At 41.4% G+C, this 23,917-nt stretch overlaps 1 protein-coding gene across 6 annotated transcripts in view; it reads right to left on the bottom strand.

Moving 5' to 3' along the window:
- The window catches only part of igsf9bb (immunoglobulin superfamily, member 9Bb), a 635,068-nt gene that overhangs the window by 444,220 nt on the left and 166,931 nt on the right, over positions 1-23,917 (bottom strand). For all 6 annotated transcript variants that reach the window (XR_007250530.2, XR_007250531.2, XM_048562092.2 and 3 more), the window contains exon 2: positions 18,992-19,189. Coding sequence is in view for 4 of the 6 variants with exons in the window: in XM_048562092.2 (XP_048418049.1) it covers positions 18,992-19,189 (198 nt within the window). In the remaining 2 variants the exon portion in view is untranslated. The remainder of the gene's footprint in view (positions 1-18,991; positions 19,190-23,917) is intronic.

The following is a 23,917-nucleotide window of genomic DNA, read 5'->3' as shown; positions in this document are numbered from 1 at the left end:
GTATACTGTATCCATTGTACCCGGTGTGGCTTCCTCTACATTGGGGAAACCAAGCGGAGGCTTGGGGACCGCTTTGCAGAACACCTCTGCTCGGTTCGCAATAAACAACTGCACCTCCCAGTCACAAACCATTTCCACTCCCCGTCCCATGCTTTAGATGAATATGTCCATCATGGGCCTCCTGCAGTGCCACAATGGTGCCACCCAAAGGTTGCAGGAACAGCAACTCATATTCCGCTTGGGAACCTTGCAGCCCAATGGTATCAATGTGGACTTCACCAGCTTCAAAATCTCCCCTTGCCCCACCACATCCCAAAACCAGCCCAGTTCGTCCCCTCCCCCCACTGCACCACACAACCAGCCAAGCTCTTCCCCTTCACCCACTGCATCCCAAAACCAGTCCAACCTGTCTCTGCCTCCCTAACCTGTTCTTCCTCTCACCCATCCGTTCCTCCCACCCCAAGCCGCACCTCCATCTCCTACCTACTAACCTCATCCCACCTCCTTGACCTGTCTGTCTTCCCTGGACTGACCTATCCCCTCCCTACCTCCCCACCTATACTCTCCTCTCCACCTATCTTCTTTTCTCCCCAACTTCGGTCCACCTCCCCCTCTCTCCCTATTTATTCCAGCTCCCTCACCCCATCCCTGTCTCTGATGAAGGGTCTAGGCCCGAAACATCCACTTTTGTGCTCCCGAGATGCTGCTTGGCCTGCTGTGTTCATTCAGCTCCACACTTTGTTATCTTGAACACTTCAGACTTTAACATTTTTATCTGAAGGTTTGCAATGTTTTAATTTTCAGAAATACCATCATTGTAAAGTGGGAAGGCTGCAAGACCTTACTACCACAGTAGCACTTGTAACAAGCTCAATTTATTCTGTGTGGCTCCTCTACTGGTCATCTCACCATCCAGTACATCAGAAATAATGAAACCTACAGAGAATGTACTGTAAAAATAAAACTGATCTTTACAGATTGCACATGCAAACTAGAGAGCCACAATGTCCTTTCACATTTTAGAATGTAGGGAGCTGGAATTATGCTTAAATTCTTCCATCCTGCACTTTGATACTGGTATAACCCCATAAATAGGTGCTGATGGATCAAAATCATGTCTCATGCCAACTGCTCTTATCCTACGTTTAGTAATAATGGGCATGTGGACAGACTTCATGTCATGCCACCAATTGAGGCTCTTTAGTGGGCAATTAGTACCCACTTCAGCACCTGAGCTTGCTAACTCACCATGCCAGAAGCCCGAGGAGAAAACCTTGCCAGAATTGCATGCAGTCCACCGGGGGAGGTGATCCCTTGTTGTCAGAAACACAGTGATGGAGAGACCTAGCATTAGGAAGGGCAATCTAACTTAGAGCAACACCCTGCTCTTACTGCAAAATCCTCCTGAATTTGGTAAGCCTTCTTGAAAGTGGGAGAGAGGATCTCTTACCAGCTCCCCAGGCACTGGGTGAGACCTGATATTACACTCCACCCTCTGACCTGCCCAAAATTCTCCGACACAGCATTCCTCAAAACACAACACTTAGCAGCTACACTCATTCTTCTCTCTGCAGGCACCTCACATCTGTAAGTTTATTAAATTATGGTTTCTTCCTACCATCACTGGGTAGATTTCATCCAAATCTTTCCTGAGCACTACTTGAGGAAATGTCCAAATTTGACGCTCGCTGCAGTGTTGTCATTAGCATGAGAAACAGGATCTACAGCTGGTTTGTTCCTAAATGCGTGTATTTGACATTATGATTATAATTATTGAGGGGGCCTATTTTCACTCTCCATTACTGCTGCTATTTTCCACTTTCCTGAGGACTTAGATCAGCAAACACCCTACGTAGCAAGTTAGCAGCATTCACCGAGATAGTTCCCAGTTTTCAGGTCATTCTTCACCACTCCAAATTGTTCACAGGGGGGTGATCAAACCTCTTTGTTGCATAATCCACACCAGAAGCAATTTTACCTTGTTACATTCGTAATGCTTTTCTATGTCAACCTTATGAGCATGTGATGACACACACACATAATGTGGCAGGTAGACAGTAATTCATTTGTTCTCCGCGTATGTTCTCTGTTCTCCAAATTCCACAAAGTTAATTGATTTACAGAGTACAATTTTCATATCTTAGCCCATGGTCAGTTGCAAATGGGGAACCTCTTGAACTCTTCAGTAAATTTTGCTGAGGTTCTTTAACTGAGTCCTAGTACTGGCATCCCTTCTCTACGCTCTGCAGTCAGTGAGGACAGATAGGATGATTAATTTATGCTGTCCTAGGAAGGACATCTAAATAAAGGGACCACGGCAGGGACTTCAAGGGTTTATCACCACATGGATCTTTGAAGCAACATAAACATAATGTTGGAGAGGAGATCCGGGAAGGGTGCCCCCTGGTTATCTTATCCATACATACTGCTGCAGGATCTGAGTTACTGTAGTAGGGAAAACTCTAGCAAAGCCAGGAGCAACAAGGCAAACTCTTCGCTGAGCACTGGTGGAGTTGAATGCAGCTGTCAGTAGCAAAAATATGACCTCAGCAGCCTGGAGACAGTACACCTTGAGGATCTAAGACCTCAGAAAGACGAGAAAGTGAATGGCAGAGCAATGTCATTGGTTGAAACTCACACTTGGAGTACGTTAATGTCCTTTCTTCTGATGATTTTGGGAACCGGGTTATTTTAAGGAGCTGAGGAAGTTGCGGACCTCACAACATTCCCATCTTAGCCCTGAATAAAACTGGATGTGTGGCAGAAACCCTGCCCTGCCACCAACTGAGGGTCTTAACTGAGAAATTAGCACCCAGTTCAAGACCTGAGGCTGCTACCTCACCATACTGGAAACCTGAAAAAGAAACCTTGCCAGGATTGCATGCAGTCCTGCGGGGAGAAGTGGTACCATGTTGTCAGACACACAGTGATGGAGAAACCTAGCATTGGGAAAGACGGTCCCCTTGAGAGCCACACCCTGCCCTTGCTGCCAAACCCCCTTGAATTGGCAGAATTTTGTATTTTTTTTGAAATTCCTTAGAAAAACATGTTTTTCAGCAACACCCACTCCTTTGTCTGAAGGCACCTCATCTCTGAGCAGCCAAATTCATGTATTCTGTTGCTCTATGCCTTACACTCAAGCTCCACAATTAATGGCCTTCCATGCTATCCACATAAGCTTTGCCTAATATTTATCTTTCTCTTCTTGCAGGGGAAGGGGCCACGTCACATTGAGGACAGACACAGACTCAAGGAAAAGGCGTTCCAGTGACAGGAACCTTGGATGACAATGCCAATATGTTTACACTTGGCCCTCACAGTGGGATGTGAACCTGTTCAACTATGACCCTGTGTGAAAATCTGCATCCCCCGAGGCATTGGTGCTCACATTTTGAGGGGATGCCATGAGCTTTAAGTTGGAAATCTGCGTCTATCCACTCAGTCCCTGGGGACAGGCATGTAGCTCAAATGAAGACAGATGGTGCTGCTGTTTGATACCCACTTGCCTTTAAATTTGCTCCGGTGAAATGATAACACAAAACAACAGTTGGAATCTTCCCAGCCACTGAGCTTGCCAGATATCAACAGATATCCCCTGCTGCTCTATGATTTGCATAATTTTTTTGGAATATCAACATGATAGAATATGCCTTCTTTTCACTATTCGTTGGAATTAATTCCAAAGTCAGAAGGTCTTTAATTATTTGGATAAGACCAGTGATTGGCCAAGGTAAAAGGGCACATTTTTATTTAATGACTTCTCATATAAATGTCCCATATGTTCATTTGTTTTTTAACATCTTGCCCTGGAGTTTAGCTCCAGGACCTCATTTGGTACGAGAAATGTTGACAGGATAGAAAAGATCACCTGACCACTAATAGTATATTGTTTTTAAATCATCTATTTTCTATATTGTTTTACAGAAATGGTGGCTCAGTGGTTAGTGCTGCTGCCTCACAGCATCAGGGGCCCGTGTTCGATTCCACCCTCGGGTGACTGTCCGTGTGAAGTTTGCACATTCTCCCTGTGTCTGTGCGGGTTTCCTCCCACAGTCCAAAGCTGTGCAGATTTGGTGGATTGGCTATGCTAAAATGCCTGTCGTGTTCAGGGATGTATAGATTAGGTGAATTGTTGGGGGATGGGTCCGGGTGGGATGCTCTGAGAAGCGGTGTGGCCTTGTTAGGCCGAAGGGTCTGTACCGCACTGTAGGGGTTCTATGATTCTATAAAGTAAAGTGTCCATTTTAATTTTAAACTCCAGAGATCCATGAGTTCATATTGTATGCACGGGCCACATGCAACAAGAACAGAAATGCACAGCAAATATATTCACCAACATCCTCTTCTTAGCAATGTGTCCTGCCTTGGGTGATGTGGGAGTGAGAGGACAAGGCATCAGTAATCATACTTACAATCTCCAATGCTATTTGTGGTGTGTGCTTCATTTAGTGGAATAATATCCCTATGTCAGAGCTGCATGTGGAGTTATTTCATGGCCCTCAATCTCAGAGTCCTCCATATCCTACTGTATGGGACACTATGAGAGATGTGAATGCTGACTGCTCCCATCATAAGAACCTGATCTGTTTCTTATGTCTTCCACAAAAGTTCATGACAAGTGTAAACTATGGCTGAGATTATTGTTGCTGTTGCTGCAATGCAACAAAGCCAGAGAGAAATGGAAGAGGAACAGATGCGTGAAAAAGCCTAGGACTGGAAGCAATATCCAGCAGCTTCTGAACAGCTCCCCATGAATGGTTGCGGCTGAAGGTCCCCTCTGGATGCAAAGGTGTTCTGGCCAGTATTTGTAATTAAATCAACATCATTAAAAACTCATTATCTTCTCATTATTACATTGCTATATTTGGGAGCTTGCTGAGTACAAATTGACTGCCCCGTTTCTTACAGTACAATTCCTAAACTTCAAAAGGATTTCATAGTTTAGCAGTCATAAAAGGTGATATATAAATGCAAATCCCTCTTGTCCTCCCATCCACCTTGGAAATGGGATGATTTACCACCTAGAATTTTCCAGACATCCCCTCAGTAAACTCAAAAGAATTTTCCCATATAGCATTATGGGTGCAAGTATACGTTTTCTCTGAAATTGCAAGAATACTTATAACCCGTAGACAGCTGTACAGAGTGAAGATTGGGTGTGAATGCAGAACACTGAGAAGCAAATCATCAATGCACTGTCATTTCTCACTAAATTAACATGCGGAGTTTTTTTTAAATGTCTGCTGTTCCTTCAGAACCAATAAACTAAATACACATGATTTCAATTACTTCCAGCCACAAACTCTAGACATTCAAGTCTGCGGACCATAAGGAATTTGTAAATCTCGACATTTTTTTTGTTGCTAATTGTGAAACACAAACAAAACTAAAGAGAGGCCTCACTATGAAAACACAAACTCTCAACATGTAGTGAAATCCTGATTATTTATCAACATAACAGCAGTAATTCAACTGCAAGTCTCACATCACAGCACTGCTGTCAGTTAGATTGTAAAATCCTACGATGTGTTGTGTTCCATGGTTTCTGATGCATTTTCTTTAATTAGTTACATACCCCCGGGCTTTGATTTTGCTTTCTGCTCCTATATTTTTCACAAGTCTCAACAGGTAATTACATTCCAGGCAGCTACTAGCAGGGGAGGTCAGGTGAATGTGTTTTTTGGATAATGAGATCCTCGTCATTTTCCGTCATTGGAAATCCTTAATTGAAATAATGGTAATTCAGGGAGAAAAAGTTTAGATCTTAAATGTTAACTTAGGTGCCCAACATTGTCAAAGCAGAAAGCAAGCTCTACAAAGCAAGAATGGGTTTTGGGTTTTAAACTTAATGTACAAACTTATAAAGCAACTAAAAGATAATAACATCAATTCTAGCATTTGATATTTTTGGTAGGGAAAAAGGGTTACTGCTCATAAATGGATTGAGGCAGAGAGGGCACAAATTTAAATTAATTTGCAAGAATGCAAATGGAAATGTGAGAATGAACTTTTTCACACAGTTAAAAGTCTGGAACGTACTGGCTCAAAGTGTGGTGGAGGCAGGTTCAATCAATGCAGTCAAGAGTGCATTTTATGTTAATTTGAATAGAAACAATGCTCAGGGTTGCAGGGGAAGCAGTAGAATGGCACTGAAGTCAAAATGACTTTTTAGAGAGCTGGTGCAACGCGATGAATTAAATAGCCATTTTCTGCACCGTAATCCTCTTTGATTCTGTGATTTTTACTCCATTCAAGATTCAGCTACTGTCTGCCTTTCTGCTCTGTCCACAACAATAACTTTTCACATCCAATAAATGTTAACCCTGCCAGACCTGCTGAGTTTCTCTGCATTCTCTGTGTTGGTTTCTGACTTCCTGCATTCATAATATTGTGCTTTTGCTTCAATGGAATGTTCCCTTTAAAGGTTAACAATGCAAAGGCAATATTAATCAAAAAATTGACTATTTAGATACATTTGTATGGTTTTTATCACTGAACAAGGCCTGTCTTGTATTTTTTCCTGCAGCCTGAATGGTTGGCGAATGATATCCATCAACATTAGTTATTGGGGCAGTGCGAGTGAAAGATTAAGGACCATAATGGTAACCAGCGTGTGGGCACAGAATGGAAATGTAAAGGGAATGCACAAGTACAGACATTAGAGTGGATGACTGTGAAATATTGGAAAAGAGAGAAGGTAGTAGAGGGTTTAACAGCCTTGAAAGTAGATAAATCTTAAGGTCCAAATGAGATGTACCCCAGGCTAGTGCACGAGGTGAGGGAGGAGATATCAGGGGCCCTGCAGTTATTTTCTGCTCGCATTGTCCCGTTATTAATCAAGGGAGGTGGGGATAGGCTAAGAAATTAAGGCCAGTCAGTCTAACCTCAGGGGCGGGAAAGTATTAGAAAGAATCCTGAGGGACAGAATATGTCTGCACTTTGAGAGATATGGATTAATCAGCACTAGTCAGCATGGATTTATGAAAGGTAGGTCATGTTTGACAAATTTGATTGAATTGTTTATGGAGGTATCTCAGAGTGTTGATAAAGACAATGCATTGGATGTGCTCTTCATGGACTTTAGCAATGTTTATGATAAACCCCCTCATTGTAGACTACTCAAGAAAGTAGGAGCCCATGAGACCAAGGGCAGATGTGGCATGTTGTAAGCAAAACTGGCTGAGGGACAGGAAGCAGAGGGTGATGGTAGCGGTATGTTTATTTGAGTGAAAGTTTCTCTCCAGTGGGGTTGAGCAGGTCTTGTTGTTGAGGCTTCGTAGTTTGTAGTGTATGTAATGATCTGGATGGAAATGTGGAGAGGATGATTAAGACATGTGCAGGTGACATGAAAATTGGTAGGGTGGTCATTAGTGAGGAGGATAGTAATAAACTGTAACGGAATGATATCAACAAGACTGCTGAGCTGAGCACAGTGTTAGCAAACCAAATTCAATTTGGAAAAGTATGAGATAATACACTTGAGGTAGGCTAATGAGGCAAGGGATTATACTCTAAATGGTAGAACCCTGAAAAGTACTGAAATCAAAGGAACGTTGACATGCATGGGTGTGAGTCCATGAATATTCTCCAGCAATCAGGTTTGAGTGTGTGGAAGACAGCAGTGGAAGCAACAAACACCTGCCAAAATTGTCACAGTATTTGTTCTGATCTTCAGAGGAAACATGAGAAAATTTGCATAAACGGAGTCAGGTCTTGGCAACTCAGTAGACGTTCCATCCCACCAACCTCTCACTCAGAGGTAGGGGTGGGATTGTTCCCCCTGTTTACTTCTGTCTTTTTGACTTGCTGCTATACTTTGGCTCATTTTCCTGACGGTTTTACTAGCTTTCAGTAGTTAAACCTTGTCCGAACCTCACCACTGGGCACACACAGACAGATGATTTCATAAAACATGCCTCACTGATGAACACATTCAAATAAAGCAGATTTACAAATCCCATAAACAAAGTAACCCCAATGGCACGGGGCCATTCGTTGCTTCTACATTTAACTTCCTAATTGTTGTGGATTGCTACCTGCAACAATTATCACTGAGGTTCTGATTCTAATATTAAAAGCAGGGCAAATATAAAGTGATAATACCATCCTTGATGGATCAAACTGAATTTTTATTTAAGTTAGAGCTGGATTATTGATTTCAGTTACCTATGCTTGCTTACTCAATCTTTCCAATTTCTTTTACTTTTGCAAATTAAATATACTGTGTAAGACATCCATGTGATGACAGCATTTACAATGCTTCATCCACTTTCACACCAATTCGAGAGTATTTCAATAAAATGTCAAAAAAGAGGCTCTATACTTCATGAATGAAGATTTCCCTGTTAATATTTTAACTTTCATTCTACTTCGTGATGTTCATATTATCAACATCTCATAGACAGGACTTGCAATAAAGCCATCTGACAGGACAATAATATGCAATAACAAAAGCTATCTCTCTAATCAATGTAAAGTAATTGAATCGACTTTCATCAGAATTGGGATCATCCAAAATTCCTGTAAATACTTAAAAACAATGACTGAAATGTGGTTTTGCATTAAATTGTAATGATGTGATACCAAAAACAACTTGCAACTTAGGGACCAAAGCATCCACCTTCCATCATGTGGAAATACAATTACTTGAACAAACAGAATGCATGTAGAATGAAGATTGTACTAAATCATCTCCTACGGAACATGCAATAGATTTCTCATTGCACAAAACCAAAGTTGCTGGAAAAGCTCAGCAGGCCTGGCAGCATCGTGGAGGAGAAAACAGAGTTAAGGTTTCGGGTCCGGTGACCCTTCCTCAGAACTGTTGGTGGCTGGGAAAACGTCAGTTTATATTCAGAAAATAGGGAGGTGGGTGGGGTAGGGAGTAAACGATAGGATAGAGCCCAAAGAGAGAGAATGACAGTTGGACAGACAAAGGAGTTGCTAACGATCAGGCTGGGAGGGTGAGTAGTTGTTAATGGAGACTGTTCGTGACTGACAACAGAGGGTATGTAGTGGCAGGCTGTATGCTAACAAGGCCTGGTGTGTGGGGTGGGGGGCTGGGACATGGGAGAGTTTAGGCCATAAAATTATTGAACTCATTTTAGGGCCTAAACTCTCCCATGTCCCAGCCCACACACCAGGCCTTGTTACCACATAGCCTGCCACTACACACCCCCTGTTGATAGTCACTAACAGTCCCCATTAACAACTACTCACCCTCCCAGCCTGATCGTTAGCAACTCCTTTGTCTGTCCAACTGTCTTTCTCTCTCTTTGGGCTCTATCCTATCGTTTACTCCCTACTCCACCCACCTCCCTATTTTCTGAATATAAACTGACGTTTTCCCAGCCACCATCAGTTCTGAGGAAAGGTCACAGGACCCGAAACGTCAACTCTGTTTTCTCCTCCACGATGTTACCACGCCTGCTGAGCTTTTCCAGCAACTTTGGTTTTGTTCCTGATTTACAGCATCCAATCTTTTGGTTTTGATTTCTCAATGTATCCTGATTCAGTACTTCCAAAGGGAGTAGGAAGATGTCCACTCATTGTTGTAGCATAACTGCAACTGCTATTATAAATACAACTGTAATATATCTGCACAACCGCAAGAAAACCTTTTAATGAGCTTTCATAATAACTAAGAAAAGGAGGAAAATCAAAAGAAATGATCTTTGTTCACTCACTGATTGCGAACTTTTCTTAGCAATTTATAGCCTCTCATCAGATACTGAAATTATAGAAAGCAGAAAGGTTATTACATGATACTACCCTACTATAATTTTTCTCCTGCTACCAAACTATGATCTTTCTCCTGTGCTGTGCGTCTGTTTGCAAATGTGGCAAGTTGAGGCTGAATGTTCTTCTCATTCTTCTCCTGAGTCAACTCCATTCAAGTTCTAACTTGGTGGGACACATCATTAATTTTTGTTGCCTTGGTGCCTCGTTACTAGTTACACAATGACTTCTTCAAAAAGGTTTTACTTTAGGAAAGCTGTTTTCATTATATTTATCATTATGGATATTCAAAATACATTCATCTTGAACAGTTGACAGGATGATTTGCAAGAGGAACTGACACATCAAGCATTTTTCCAAAATCTCCGAAATCATTTCGCTCGGTAATATCCTCACCAAACTTGAATACCACATAGTCTCACTCAACGTAGTGTGATGTTGCTGCCCTTCTTTCTTATCCATTTATGGAATGTGGAATCACTGGCTGGGCCAGCATTTATTGCTCATCCCGAGCTGCTCTTAGGGAGGTGGTGATGAGTTGCCTTTGTAATCTGTTACAGTGATTGTTGCAGGTCGACACACATTGCCCCTAAGGAGCAAGTTCCAGGGTCCTGACGTAGAGAAGGGACAGCAACATATCTCCAAGTGAGGATGATCATTAGCTTGGAGCGGTATTTCCATTCAGTGGCGTTCCCATGTATCTGCATCCCCTGTCCGTTTTGATGACCGTGGTCTTGGATTTGGAAGCAGCCTTTGTGAGTTTCTGCAGAGCATCTGCTGCTGCTGAAAGCCAGTCTTTGATGTGGAAGTGGTGCCAATCGAGTGGGTTGCTTTGTCCTGGATGCTGTCAAGGTTCTGGAGTGTTGTTGGGGCTGAACTCATCTGGTCATGTGGGGAGTATTCCATCACACTCCTGACTTGTCCTTTATCGGTGATGGACAGGCTTTGGGGAGTTAGGAGGTGAGTAACTCACTGCAGGTTCCAAAGCTTCTAACCTTGCTTTTGTATTCACATTACTGACATGGCCAGTCCAGTTGAAATTCTGGTCAATGATAATTTCCAGGATGTTGACAGTGCAGGTTGATGATTTAAAATTGTTAAGTGTTAAGGGGCAATGATTAGATTCCCTTTTCTTGGAGATGGTCAATGCCAGGCATTTGTGCCCCATGAAATCACAAATGTTACTTGCCACTTTTCAACCCAAGCCTGGATATTGGCCATGTCTCAGTGCATTCAGATATGAACTGCTTAAGGATCTGAGGAATCACAATGGTACCAAAAATTTTGCAATTATCAGTAAGCATCTTCAACACTATGCTGAGGAACACCTTCAGAGAAATCCCAGATTGGAAATGACCGATCTCCACAATTTTCTTCCTTAGTGCAAAGTACGATTGCAACCAGCAAACAGTTTCCATCTTGATTCCTTTTGACTCTAATTCACTAGGGCTTCTTCAAACCAAACTCAATCAAATGTGAGATAACTATGTGGAGCTGGATGAACACAGCGGGCCAAGCCGCATCTTCGGAGCACAAAAGCTGTGCTTGGCCTGCTGTGTTCATCCAGCTCCACACTTCTGTATCTCAGATTCTCCAGCATCTGCAGTTCCCATTATCTCTGACTCAATCAAATGTGGCCTTGATGGTAAGGTTTTCACTCTCACCTCACCTCAGGAATTTAGCTTGTTTGCCCATGTTTGAACCAAGGATGTAATGAGGTCAGTAGCTGAGTAATCCCAGCAGAACTCAAGGTATTACCCATTAGGGGATGCTTGAAGCACTGTTGATAACACTGTCCTTCACTTTACAGATGAATGTGCGTAGACTGATGGAATGGTAATTAGCTGGCTTGGATTTGACCTGCCTTTTGTGTATAGGACATGTCCAAGCAATTTTCCGCACTGTTGGGTGGATGTCACTGTTGTAGCTGTATTGCAACAGTGTTGTGGCTGGACATTGGAAGTGCTGGAGCACATATCTTCAGTGTTATTGCTGGAATAGTGTCAGCATCTACAGTCTTTGCAGTATCCAGAGATTCCAGCCATTTCATGGAGTGAATTGAATAAGGCTAGCACCTGGTAATCTCTGGAGGAGGCAGCTATAGACTTCCTTTTGCATTGTTGTATTGGCCTCCGATTTCCTGAGGATAAGGGTGTGTGAAGCCTCCTCCTCCTCCAGTCAGATGTGGCAGAATTGCAAAACTTAGATCTGATCTGTTGGTTATGGCATCACTTAGCTCTGTCTATCACTTGCTGCTTATGCTGTTTGGCACAGAAGTAGTCCTAATTTGTAGTTTTATCTTGTTGACACCTCAGTTTTAGATATAACAAAGTGTGGAGCTGAATGAACACAGCAGGCCAAGCAGCATCTTAGGAGCACTGCTTGGCCTGCTGTGTTCATCCAGCTCCACACTTTGTTATCTCGGATTCTCCAGCATCTGCAGCTCCCATTATCTCAGTTTTAGATATGCCTTGTGCTGTTCCTTGCATGTAATCCTGAACTTCTCATTGAACCAGCCGTGGTCCCTTGCTTGATCGTGATGGGTAAGTGAGGAATATGCCTGGCCATGAGATTACCGGTTGTATTGAAGGACAATTCTGCTGCTGATGGTAGCCCATGGATGCCAGTCTTGAATTGCTAGATCTGTTCAAAGTCCATCTCATTTAGCATAGTGATAGTGCCCACACAACATGATGGAGGATATTCACAACGTGAGGAAAGAAAGAATTACATCTCCACAATGTCTGTGCAGTGGTCACGCTAACTGATACTGCCATTGTCAGATGCATCTGCTTCAGGGGATGAGGATAGGATGAAATATGTTAAACCACACTGCTCTCATGCTTATTTGTTCCTCACTGTTTGCTGCAGATCCAGACAAGCAGCAGTGTCCTTTAAGACTTCATAGATAATAGGAACTGCAGATGCCGAGAATCCAAGATAACAAAGTGTAGGGCTATATGAACACAGCAGGCCAAGCAGCATCGCTCCTAAGATGCTGCTTGGCCTGCTGTGTTCATCCAGCTCTACACTTTGTTATCTCCTTTAAGACTTGACTAGTTCAGTCAGAAAGGCAGCTGCCAAGCCACTCTCAACGATGGAAACAGAGTTCCCCTCCCAAAAAACACCCTGCACCATTGTTGCATTCAGGGTTTCCTCAAAGTGATGTCCAGCATGGAAGAATACTGAATTAATAGCTGAGCAGTTGGGATGTAGTGTGTGCAGGATTGGGCTGCAGGGTTGGTAAAAATCAGCAGCCGGTTTCCCTGATACCGTGAGACTTTATGGTATTCAAAGTCAATGTTGAGAACTCCCAGGGCAAACCCTTTTTACAATATACCACAGTGATTTGGTTTGATTTATTGTCACCCTGATGCAATGCTGTCAATGGTGCATCTGTAAAAGTTGATCATGGTCCTTATGGACATGCCAAATTTCCTAAGCTGCCTGACGAAGAGACATTGTTGTGTCTTCTTGACCATTGCATCTATGTGGGGGTCCAGGACAGGTTGTCGGTCATCGTCACTCCTAGGAACTTGATGCTCTCAACTCTTTCAACCTCCACTCCATTGATGTAGATGGGGCCACATTCTCCTCCTTTCTTCCTGAAGTCACTAATCCGTTCTTTTATTTCAGTGACATTGAGAGGTTGTTGTCTTTGCACCATATCACCAAACCCTCTATCTCCTTTCTGTATTCTGACTCATTTTTGTTTGAAATCTAAACTATCACAGTGGTGTCATCAGCAAACTTGTAGATGGCATTTGTTCAGAATTTGGCGACATAGTTGTGGGTATACAAGCAGTCCAGCAGGGGGCAGAAACCGCATCCTTGGGGTCTCCAGTGTTGAATGTTATCGTAGAGGAGGTGCAGGTGTCTACCTTCACTGATTGCAGTCTATGGGTCAGGAAGCTGAAGATCAAGTTGCAGAGGGCAGACCCAAGACCTAGGTCATGCAGTTTTGAGATCAATCTGGAGGTGATAATGGTGTGGAAGGCGGAGCTGTAGTCAATGAGCAGGAGTCTAACGCAGTTGTCCTTGTTGTCTAGATGTTCCAGGGATGAGTGCAGGGCTAGGGAAATGGCATCCACCGTGGATCTGTTCTGTTCGTAGGCAAATCTCAGGGGAGTGAAGCAGCCGGAGAGGCCAGTGTTGACATGGGGCATGACCAGCCCTTCAAAGCACCTCATGATTAGGGGGTTCAGAGCCACCGTGTAGTAGCCATTAAGGCATATCGCATTCTTAGGTACTGGGATGATGGTAGTCTTCTTGAAGCACGTGGGAACTTTGGCTTGTAGGAGGGAGAGGTTGAAGACGTTGGTGAATACCTCAGTTCTGTGTAAGGGTCACTGGATCTGAAACATTAACTTTGATTTCTCTTCACAGATAGTGCCAGGCCTGCTGAGCTTTTCCAGAAACTTTTGTTTTTGTTTCTGATTTGCAGCATCTACGGTTCTTTTGTTTTTTATTAACTATACCTTTGTCATTTGATTTCAGTCTAGGGTGCCTGGCTGTGTGGCATTTGCACATTTGCCCTATATCTGTGTGGGTTTCTTCTGGGTGTTGTGGTTTCCTCCCACAGTCCAAAGGTGTTCGGGTTGGGCAGATTGGCCATGCTAAATTACCCACAGTGTGCAGGATAGGTAGGTTAGCCACAGGAAATGCCGGGTGACAGAAATGGGATGGAGTGTGTCTGAGTGGGATAACTTCAGAGGGTCGGTGTGGACTCAATAGGCTGAATGGCCTGCTTCATTCCTGCAGGGATTCTGCGATAATTGACTGCCACAGCTCATCCATTTCAGTTTGGAGAATTCTCCATTCTCGAAGATTTGTTTTAACACTACAATATCGATCCACAGTCTTTTGTCATTCACACATTTTGTTGAGGATACATCAGCCCACAGTGACTTGTTATTAACACAGCACTCAATGAGGATTGCTGCTGAAAAGTCTTTTTAGAATTTTTTCCAATATTTTCACTGAGATAATTGACACATTTATCACTTCACTAAGAGTGAAGGTTGCTGCTGCTAAGGTATTTTTACTGTTCTTCAGATTGTTTTAGCTTCCCAAGCTTCCTTTACCTTCCTTTTCTACAAGAAAAAAACAATGTCCTCAACTTCAGCACTCATCACAGAAATTTACAAAAGTAGCAGCACTATAAAAAGAAATAACAAGGTGTAGAGCTGGATGAACACAGCAGGACAAGCAGCATCAGAGGAGCAGGAAGGCTGACATTTCGGGCCTAGATCCTGCTTTAGAAAATCCCACTGATACTTATGATCTCCTAGTGACCTTGTTAAACTACGCCCCTCTATCTTGCTTAATGTTACTGCTACTGTTTGACATCTCCCTCCTATTAAGAGGATTCCTTCATTGTCTGTGATCTTTCTAGGGGCATGTTTGTTGCCAGATGGACTGAGTTTACATTGTATGTTCTTGCATTAGATTTTTGCAATTCTTATTCAAAAACCTATTGCTACCTTTCCAGCTTTTATATTTTCCAGTGCCCTTCCCCTCTCTACTTATAATAGTCATGTTTCTCTACCGACCAGCCACTTCTGGTTAATAGTTGGCTGTACTGTCCACTTTTTGCAGTTGTCAGTGCAGCACAGAACAATCTGTGTGTTCTTGTGCAAGAAGTCAGTATGCTGCTGCCGCAAGTAATTAAGAAGGCAAATTGAATTTTGGCCTTTATTGCTTGAAGTTGGAGTTCAAACATAGTGAAGCCTTGATACAACTATACAGGGTGTTAGTGAGGTCTGTCTGGAGCATTGGCGTACAGTTTTGGTTCCCCTACTGAAGGAAGGACATACTGACCTTGGAGATAATTCCAAAGAGATTCGCTCAGCTGATTCTTGGAATGAAGGGGTTGATTTATCAAGCACAGCTAAACAAGTTAGGACTTTATTCATTTGAGTTTCAAAGAATGAGAGGTGATCATATGGAAGGAAGCTTACAAGATTCTGAGAGGGCTTGACAGGATAGATGTGGAGAAGATGTGTCCATGAGTTAGCGAATCTCAAACTACGGAGCTTTGTTAATGAATTATGAGATATTCATTTAAAATTGAGATGTGAATGAATTTATTCTTCCAGATGGTAATGTACAGTTCAAATTCTCTTCCACAGAGAGTTGTGGAAGCTAGATTACTGAAAATATTAAAGACGAAGTAGATAAACGTTTGAAATATTGCGGGTTTGAAGGCAATAAGGATCTGGCATGGAAGACGTGTGGAAGATCAACCATCATCCTATAGAATGGTGGAGCAGGCTTGTGGGGCTGAATGGCCTATTCTTGACCCTATTTCATATGCTCTTAAGTCCTTCACCACTAATGGTCTCATAATGTCCATCAATTCTGATCTGTCCATCATCAGTTAAATAGTCAACTGAAACAGTCTGATCATCTATTCCGTGAAACATTTTGGTATGGAAGGTATCTGCTCCTTAAATATTTTACATCCTCCTACATTTGCTGTCCATGATAACCTTGCAGAGTGTACCTGAATAGTATGATTTGCATGCTGTACAATTACCATTTTCCCATTCTTACCAATAACTTCCCCATGCCTCCCCATTCTCTAAGCCCAATCTCTCATAATAGTCCATTTTTCCCTGATTGAAACTGGTTTCCAGTGGTCTTGAGTTACATTTTAAGGCTCACTGAGTTCTTTCTGGGGCATAAAGTACAAATACTTTGGAAAAGTAGTACTAATTGTGACCCCTTCCAAAAATAGGTGCCAATCACTTATTATTCATATATCCAGTTTCTATTCAGATGTCTCTCTCAATTGTTGTTAGCAAATTGCACCCCTTCCACTTCTCCAATATCAGTGAGAAATTTGGCCAATGGTTCAAGACATCTAATGTCTATCCACATTTTTAAAATCTTAGTCATTTATTATTACTGACTGTCAAAATCTGATGGCCAAATCAGCCAACTATCATTTTTATTTCCTTCATCCCATACTTTTACATCCATAGCCATTAGTTCATTGAAATCTCTTGATAAGAGTAGACTTACCAAAGGCTATGGCAGCATACTTTGGTTTCAGTTTTACAAATATCACATCTTTCAGTTATCTCTTGTTTGAGCTTATCATCTGCACACCCCTGTATACACCCTTACCTAAAATGTTTAACCTTTTAGAGGATGCACAGGCAAAAGGTTCGAAGATAGCACCGTCCCAAACTAAAACCACTGACAACTAGAAGGAAAAAGGCAACAGATATGGGAACGCTGCCACCTGCAAGCTCCCCTCTAAGCCACACATCATTCTGGCTTGGAAATATACCACCGTTCCTCGTGGGTCAAAATATTGGAACTTCCTCACAGCATTGTGGGTGCACCAGCACCAAATGGAATGTAGAGATACAAGAAAGCAGCCCACCATCACCCTCTCATGAATGGATGAAAGAAAGAAAAACAAGTTCAAGATCTTTGACTTGGCTCCGCCCACCTCTCATGATTGGTAGATCTCTCTGCACAGCCAATGGCCCTCTGATTGAACTGGTTGTATTAGAAGCCTGCCCATCATCCACATTGTATCATGAGACTGGAGGTAGACTACTAGGAGACAGTCTGCCACAAAATCACTGAGTTCTATTGCTGGCAAAGGCAGGCTCGAGATCTGCTTATGGACTCAGGCTCAGGACCTCAGAGATTGAAGTAAAATTTAGCCGTATGAATCCGACCTGCTAAAGTTAAGTGAAGGGTGAGAGGAGTAAGTGTTTGTTTAGAAATACAGGAATCAGCTAAATATGCAAATAGCCAGAAACGTAAAATGAGAGACAGATGGGTAGGATTCATGCAGTTGTTCAGCATACAGCTTTTTCTCAACTGGGTGATAAATGGTAGCTCCCAGTGGCACCTGAGAATGAAAAGGCTGACAAACTCTGCTGAACAATGCACCTGGTCATTGGCTGAAGCCATAGCTGCAACCTGCATATTAAAGGTAATAAAATGTGAGGTTTGCTTTTAATAGTATCCTCAGAGTTGAGGGCAATTACTTCATAGTGAACAATAATAACTTTTCCTGATGGCAGTTAAAAGCTTATGAAGATCAAGTTAAATGCAAGGGGCATATTTTATTCTCTTGTGTAAGTAATTTTTTAATATCTCTTTCCAATTAGAAGTTCGGAAGCTCGAAGATTCTTTTTGCCTGAAGGCTGAATTTTTTTATTGTTATGGGAAATGCCACCAGTTCTTATGGAGTTTGTTTGCTGAGAGAACAGCTACTGACAGGAAGTGAGATAGGGAAAGGATGTGAATGGGAGAGCATGAGCAGGTGAAAGTATGAGACAGTGCTGTGGATGAGAGAAAGTGAGTTCAAAAGAGTGAGCTAAGGAGAATGGTAAAGTGAAAATGAGACAGTGATTGGGTAAAATAAATTTATGGGCCCAATTTGTACAACATCATTCAAAACATTTGGATAAGTTAATGTCTTCAGTAAAACAGCAGACACAGTGATTTTATAACAAATGATCATGCTAATATTACGAAGATATGGGAGGCCAAGTCATGAATACATAATTTTGAAATTAAAATCCAGAGAATTGATTTTTCAATACTTTCATACAACCTGAAAGATAAACACTTTTTATTTTATGTTTGATTTGATTTTGTTAAAGAAACCTGTTTTCTGGAAAGTGGAGCTTTATTTAACCAGAAAGGAATTGAAAATCAGTCAAATTGATTGAAGGAGCAGAATGACCTTCAGCCCCTTGTCAGAAGATTGGAAGTACATGGAGACATTTTGAATGCTGACAATACTCTGAAGAGTTTTGTGTTAGACTGTTCTTTCCAGTTGAATAGAATTGCTGTGGCTTCCGCTACAGACTTTATAGAATGTGAACTAGGTTTGGCTCTGATGGGTAGGACTAAGTTACTAGAGTTAACTGTAAAAGCAATTAGCTTCCATTTTAGTTGCTGAAGACCAGCAAAGAAAATCGACAGTGGATACAAAGATACATCAAAAGCATTGTCATGTGAGCCAGGGACTCAAAGAAAATGCTTGTCAGAAGTTGGAAAAATTGCAGTTTAATTCTTAACTACACACTCAAGAAAAAGCTACTTTTAAATTTTGCTGAAGTTAAACAAAAATTTCAAAACATTCATTCTTTTTGCTGCTTTCAAATATTGTTGAGGAGTATTTATTATACCATATTGGCACCATGCCATTTTCTAACATGGTTTGATATCTCTTTGTACATTGAGTTGGTCTGCAAAGTCTTAACTCTGTATGTCCTACCTGCATATTCAGGGTCCACATGAGGAGGATAGAAACCAAATTTGATGAATATTGGGATGGGAACTCCAAACTTAAACCACTCTACCACATAGGGGGGTTGCTGTCCTGTCACTGGGTGTACCACATCACATCCCAGAATCACGCTGTCACCAGCACGGGCAGTCACAAACTGAGGCTCCTCCCTTACACTGTGGGCACCTGTAAAAAACAGACAAAAGGTCAGCTCTTCAAAAATGGACGAGTTCCATTTCTTGCTTTTACTCAAAACGCAGCGTTGCTTACAGCACAGAGCACTGGAATTGTTGAGTTGTATGACATTCTTCTTGTAAGTAACACTCCTAATGAAACAGGATACGAGCAACACTATAATAATGTTTATTGAATATTTTTAAGACAAAGGCAGTTAGATTATTGATTAATGACAGTGTCAGTGGTTATCGGATGTAGTGATTGGAATGAGGGCCAGGTAGTTCTCATTGACTATGATATCCTTGATTGGGGTTGTTATCCTGGGCCAATTGAGGGGTCCTGGCAGACAGATATAAACAGGAATGTCAGCGAGTCTCCTCCTTCTAGGGATTAGTTCTGAGCTGGTTGGTCAGAGCCTATGTGCTGTGCACATGTAAATATCGGAAGATGGGTACTAGCCTCTGTGCAGTTATTTCAGGAGGTTGGCAGGAATGTGGTTTTAGAGCTATGGTCAGACCAGCCATGATCCTATTGTATGGAGCGGTAGGCTCGAGGTACTGAATGGCTATCACCTGCCCCTAGTTGGAAGCGTCAATGGGTGAAGAGCATTATCTAACATAGCCATGCAACTGGGATTACAAAAATATTGCGCTTCTGATGGGATGTAGTGTTTGCATTGTTAGAATGTGAAGTAATATTCTTTTTCATTGTAGTTATCTATTGGTCAACTTCTGTTCTTGTTGTCACAGAGGCAGAAAAATATTATTATAATTCACATGATATTGCATGAGTTGATGTGATTTTCATGATGCAGAGAAAATATCACATAATGGCGGTGAAGAGCATTCCTGTATCACCAGTAATTTTAAACGAAAGAGAAAAAGGTACCTTAGGTTGCATACAGGTCCACTTAAATGATAGGTTTCATTTATGACAGTGATTGCCAAATAATAGTCTCCAAATTCACCTTTCCACACTTACAGATTCATTTTACAGTCATTGCTGTTTTCAGCAAGATACAAAGCAGGATGTCACCACAGAAGTGTGATCATCCCCGTCATCATTACTTTATACCTTTCCATTTCCCCTCAGCTGCTGGAAATATATGCTACAAAATTAGTCATACGTGGCAGATGCCCATGTTTTCTGATCTGTGCCTCCAGAAAGCAAGGCTCCCTGGCAAGTGAGCAATGTCAGAGTTTTACCAGGTATGGGTGATGCTCTCTATACCACGTGGAATATTTATTTCATGACTGCATTATATTTGCGTTGGCTAATACGTGTGTGCCACACAAGCAGAATGGCAGTACCTTGCACTCATTTAATCGATGATCAAAAGCACATCAGCCACAGTCAACAAAAACTGGGTTAACATTCAAAAGTGTTACAGACTTACTCAAAGCGTATTTTAATACTCTATGGAAGGATCCAGCATGTCAGCACATTCCATGCTCCACCATCTTTACTTTGACTGTAGCTGTCTATTAAGCAAGTCTTTCAGAGCAAGTACATGGGAAAAGTGGGTTAAACTGGTGTGCGGTTTGTGTATACTAGTTAATATGTGAATACAATACATTACAAACATGGTAATGGTACTTTGCACTCACTGAAAAATAATACTATTCTTTTTGTAACAATGGCATCACCCAAAACACAATAATATGGTGGTATCCAAAACATTGTGTAACGTGGTGGAAGCCTGCTCAGTGGTCGTGTGACGTTATCCAATACTCTGGGTCATATGGTACACCACAAAATATCTGAAAACAGCAGATTTATAGCTTTAGTCGGGGAGGCTGGAGGAGCACCAGTCATGACATTTTGTGATTAAGTTCTACTCACATTGGTGGGCAAAATAACAACTCCAGCTCTAACAGATTTTATCTAAATACCTATTTTAACAATTCAGGTAAAAATGGAAGGAAGTGCAAGCAGAAGGGAAATGAATTAATGTGTCCGAGGGATAAGCGCAAAATACCATAAAGTACCAAAAGCAAGTTATTCTATTCTTTCATACATTAATGACTTAGATGAACAAATAAAGACAATATATCCAAGTTTATGGTGGCACTTGTTAGAACCAAAAATAATTTGTGTAGATGGGATATAAATGCTACTAGGTTGGTGGCATGGGAGCATAATTAATAATTCAGACAATTGGAGTTAAAATCTCACCATGGCAATAATTTGAACAATTTTTTTTAAAAAATCTGGAAATGAAAGTTGGCATGACTTCAAAAGAAGTCATTAAGAAACTTCTGAATGTCATAAAGATCAATTCTCTAATAACCCCTGCGGAAACGTTAATGGATCAGGTCTGGTCTAGATATGACTCCAGTCCTTTGTTACTGTGGTCGATTTATAAATTTTCACTGAAGTGGCTCAGTAAATACCAATTCATAACAACTGGAGAACAGGATGGAGAATGAATACTAGCTCTGTTTGTTTTAAAAACAGTGACAAAAAAGAAAGCACAGTAGCAACATGCGTAGATGAAATGACTGGGCAGAGGTAGGGTGAATGGAAATCAATGTAGGGAAGTGTGAGGTTATATATTTTGTATCCAAGAAAAAGCAAATTGAAATGTCTTCCTGATATCGTGAGTCTAGGTGATATGGATGCCTGAGGGACTATAACTATCCTATACTGGCTATAGCTACTGGCTATAACAATATGGGACAATAAGTTGTTGGCCAAGGACAAAAATCAATGCAAAATGAAATATTTCCCTTTATGTCAAAGAAAATAGAGTATAAAGACGAGAAAATGATGCTTCATTTACAGTCTTAGTGAGTATGCACATATGCACATACACATCTGAGTATGCTTTTTGGTCACTACATCTTACAGAAGATATTGGAATTTGGAGGAAGGGAGGGTCAATTCACCAGAATGATACCGGAGATGAAAATGTTCAATTATGAGTATATTTGGTGATAATTGGTTTATATTCCCTAGAATTCAGAACATTGAGCAGTGGTTTTATCAAACTGCTTGAAGTGATCAATATGCTGATACATTTTGTGTATCTACCTATTTCTCTGGTGGGGAATAAATACATATTGTCAAAATAAGAAGTGGGGCAACCAGGAATAAATCAGACATAGACAGGGTGAATAGCCAAGGACTTTTTCCTAGGATGGGTAAGCTAAAATTAGATGGCACAGGCTTAAGGTGAGAGGGGAAAGATTTAAAAAGGACCTGACGAGTAACTTTCTTTTACACAAAGGGCTGTGCATGTATGGTACGAGCTGCCAGAGGAAGTGGTAGAGGTGGATCCTATTATAAAATTTAAAAGACATCTGGATGGATATATGAAAAGGAAGGGCTTAGAGGGATATGGGCCAAGTTCTGGCAAATGAGACTGGGTCAGACTGGGGTATCTGATTAGCATAGACAAGTTGGACCAAAGTTCTATTTCTGTGCTGTATGAATCTATAAGTACTTTCTCATAGAAAGGGTTGTGCATATCAGAAATTCTCGTTCCTGATCAGAATTCTCAAAACTCAAATTGAGATTTCTTCTTTGGTGAGATATAGATGTGAAGGACCAAATTCCACATTCCTATGAGATTGATCCACAATTGCTGCACACAGTGTGCGGTATTGCCTAAGTGATTTTGAGTCTGCCATGTCTCAGTGTCTTCTGTGCAGTGAATGAAATAGGGTAGGAACAACAAAAAGCCAATCATTAAGTCCACTCAATCTGCAGATCACATGCAATTTCCTGAATCACTGAATAATTCAGTGCAATCAGTCTCCTGAGACTATAAGTAATTACATGTAACCTCCAAAAAGATTAAGTTCTATGGAATATTTTGATGATTCCTAATGATAATAAAAATGTAGCAATTTAAACCAACTTCATAAACCAAACAAACTAATAACTCTCCACAGTTGACAATCCCAGCAATACAGAAAATGCATACATAAAACCTGTGGGCTGAAAAATCCCCTCCATTCATCAAAATCCCTTGTTTTGTTCCCCTTTGATGTTTTTAGGATCTTAGAAGGGTTCAGATTTGAGTCAAGCTTGAATTTCCATGCTGGCCCCAGTGAATCTTTTGGCATGCAAGTATGTCTGAAATGACTTAGTGAAGGGGCTCACTACACCATCCTCCACCCCCACCAACAGCACTTGTGCCCACCTATAACTTCATTTTGGTTAGGTGGCGATTACAGAGGAAGGTCCAGAACTAACTTGGTGTTTTTTTTACTGGATTTCAGTTCAAATATAGAACCAGTAATCCTTAATCTCAGGGCTCATTATGCCCAGAGAAAATGTGAAATCCTAGTTCGATTCTTAAACTGATATTAGCCTCTCTTATATTAATTAAATTAATTACACAACATAGAATTAACTGCTTTTACCTCAAGGTTAAGACAGGTTACTACTGCTCCTCCTAAGAGGACTACCACTTCAGGTAATCCATATGTTCTCTGCCTGCTACCAATTGGAAAGCTCTTTCAAAGAGCTGGCACAGATAAAGTGGGCTGAATGAATTCCTTCTGTTCTGCATAATTCTATGATGCTACCAGACCATACAGAGGCTTGTGAAAATATAAAATTCAGATGATGCATTTTAATGCATAGACAGGCAAAGGTACAGCTAGTGTAGCAACGTAATCTGCCCTCTCCAATTTCTGAAGAACTGAAAATTCAAAGTGCAAAGTCACAAGCTAGCATTTTTTTCCTACATGACTCTCCCTTCACCCTATTCTCCTCCCTGTTTATGAT

The sequence above is a fragment of the Stegostoma tigrinum genome, chromosome 32 (genome assembly GCF_030684315.1).
Source record: "Stegostoma tigrinum isolate sSteTig4 chromosome 32, sSteTig4.hap1, whole genome shotgun sequence".
Classification (NCBI taxonomy): domain Eukaryota; kingdom Metazoa; phylum Chordata; class Chondrichthyes; order Orectolobiformes; family Stegostomatidae; genus Stegostoma; species Stegostoma tigrinum.
The sequence above is the reverse complement of the archived record's forward strand: the minus strand, read 5'-3'. Positions and strand labels throughout refer to the sequence as shown.